The sequence below is a fragment of the Colobus angolensis genome, unplaced genomic scaffold, assembly GCF_000951035.1.
Source record: "Colobus angolensis palliatus isolate OR3802 unplaced genomic scaffold, Cang.pa_1.0 Scaffold482, whole genome shotgun sequence".
NCBI lineage: Eukaryota > Metazoa > Chordata > Mammalia > Primates > Cercopithecidae > Colobus > Colobus angolensis.
The window spans coordinates 340,181-342,383 of record NW_012118288.1 but is presented as its reverse complement, the minus strand read 5'-3'; the positions used below and the strand labels follow the sequence as shown (position 1 = coordinate 342,383).

Genomic DNA, 2,203 nt, shown 5'->3' with positions numbered 1-2,203 from the left:
GCCACCCCAAGAGGGTGGGAGTGAAATTCAAACACCTCCACGTCCACTGACACACCAGCCCTGTGTCAGGAGCCACCTGCAGGACTCTTCTCACTACCCAGTGCCCAAGGTTGATGTGAAAAGTCCTAGAAAGCAGAAAATCAATCGAAAGGCAAGGTCAGTGTCAATTTAATAATTTAGGGAAATAGCCTTTAATTTTGCAATCAGTCTTGCTATATAAATTACATAACACACTATAAACACAAACTAATTCATTTCTGTAATTTTAAATGCCTCAAACAAACACTCTAGCGCAGAGACCTGTGCAGAATCCCTTCAGAAAACAAGCAATACATCATGGTACCTACACTCACAGCGTGATTAAGTCAGGGCACCTCCTGTGACAATACAGAAAGGCAGACACTGCTTCTCAAAAGGCACAGAAGTCTGCAGCTCAGATCTGTGCATCTTGCTGTATGCAAATTATATCAAACAATAAAAAAGAAAAGGAAGTACAAGAAGGAACAATATGGCATTCCTGTAAGAAGTGGTCTCCAACGCCTCTCCTCTGCCTTCCCCAAACAAATGCTGCTTTTTCTGGCCTAAGTGAAAAGGAGAAAGACCAGAGAGGGTTTTCTACCACGGAGGGTGGAAGGGAGCGAGGCACTTTTTGTCTCTCCAGCAGGCAGTGGCCTAGCACAGGGCACAGAAGGATTCTTTGCAAATAGGCCTGAACTGTTTGTTCTCAACACCCCAGATTAAAGAACAGCCTGTGTGATGAAGATATATCACCCAATAGCTGCCAAAATAGAAAGTCCCTCCCGCTTTCGTGCAGGGAGAGGTCAGGGCAACTTAGTGTAGCAGTTATGGTTTCTTTGTCCCGAGCAAAGTGATGTCACATGGACATCTTTTGAGGGCCCACACTGGAGGCTTCACAAAAGCCAACGCCTCCTGTTCCCAACTCTGGCACCCTGATGCAGGCTAAGAAAGAAATCACTCCTCTCCTTGTAGTCTTTACTTGGAAAATCCATGTGCCAAACCTCACCCTCCCTGAAAATATGGGTCACAATGACCCCTAAACTAGCCTTGCAAATGATTTCCAAAGTTAATTCTGGAACAGTAATGATACAGGGAATAAAAACTCACCTGGAATTAGAAAACGTCTCTTTAGGCTGGGGTTGCAGTTTTCCTACCAACAAGTAGTTGATTAAGTAGGTTTTAACTTTTTTTCCTTTTTCCTTCCTGTCTACCATCCATTGTGTGTGAGATGGGACATTAAAATGGGTAAAAGAGAAACAGACAAACCTAAAAGGTGCTGAAAACCCACAGAATAGAGTAACTTCCCTCCCCCAAATAAACCCAATGACTTGTTTTACAGTGCATGACACTAGAAAGATAAGCACTGATAAGCTAAGCCTTGTCAAACAGGCTTCCAAAGTGAATCCTCTAACCATCCTCCCTGAATCTTCTCTGGAAGCATTTCTGAGAGGCAGCCAAGGAAATGGGAAAGAAAGCAGGCTTTGTGGTCAAGATCGACCTGTACCTGAGTCCTAGACTCTCATCTTGGAGCGCTGAGTCCCCTGGACGGGCTAAGTAACCTCTTCCTGCCTCTGTCCCTTGTCTGTCTGTAATGTCAGGATAATGCTGCAGATCTGGACGTGCTCTATGCACAGGCCCCGCCCCTACCCTGCTCAGGGAAGGTCCGCACCATCCCCACTGACTTGGCCCAGCCATGGCTGAGAAGGGAAGGAAGCATCCCTCCTGCGTCCAGAACTCGGTGCCGGTAAAGGTGTTAGCTGCCTGGACATAGAGGGCCAGCCACAGGTAGCTGAACAAAGGCACTTACAGCTCCTTTATAGGCGGTCCATGTGGAAAGCAGGTGTTCCGCACTTCCGTGATGTTGTTCGAACTCAGATCCAACACTTCCAAGGAAAGGTAGGCCTTCAGCTGGCTCCCCTCCACGCTGCGAATCTTATTGTGCTGCCTGAAACACACCAAGGGAGGTGACTTGAGCATCTCTTTTTGCAAAGTAACTACAAGAAACTAGTATTCCTGTTCCCCCCACCACTGCAATACAACTGTAATGCAGTGACACTCTTTAAAATGAGATCTCCTATTTCTTTTCCCATCGAGTTATTACCTGCTGGCCAGGTGCTAGAAGAGTATCAGATTTTTAATCTGGGACAAGTTTGTCAGAGTTCTATCCCTAGGGTTCTCTCTCCAA

General features: G+C 46.2%; 1 protein-coding gene across 1 annotated transcript in view; it reads right to left on the bottom strand.

The window, feature by feature from the left end:
• The window catches only part of LOC105524044 (leucine-rich repeats and immunoglobulin-like domains protein 1), a gene marked incomplete at its 5' end in the record, with an annotated part of 113,240 nt that overhangs the window by 61,276 nt on the left and 49,761 nt on the right, over nt 1-2,203 (bottom strand). Inside the window, 1 exon segment of the mRNA XM_011959136.1 lies at nt 1,826-1,963. Coding sequence (XP_011814526.1) covers nt 1,826-1,963 — 138 coding nt within the window.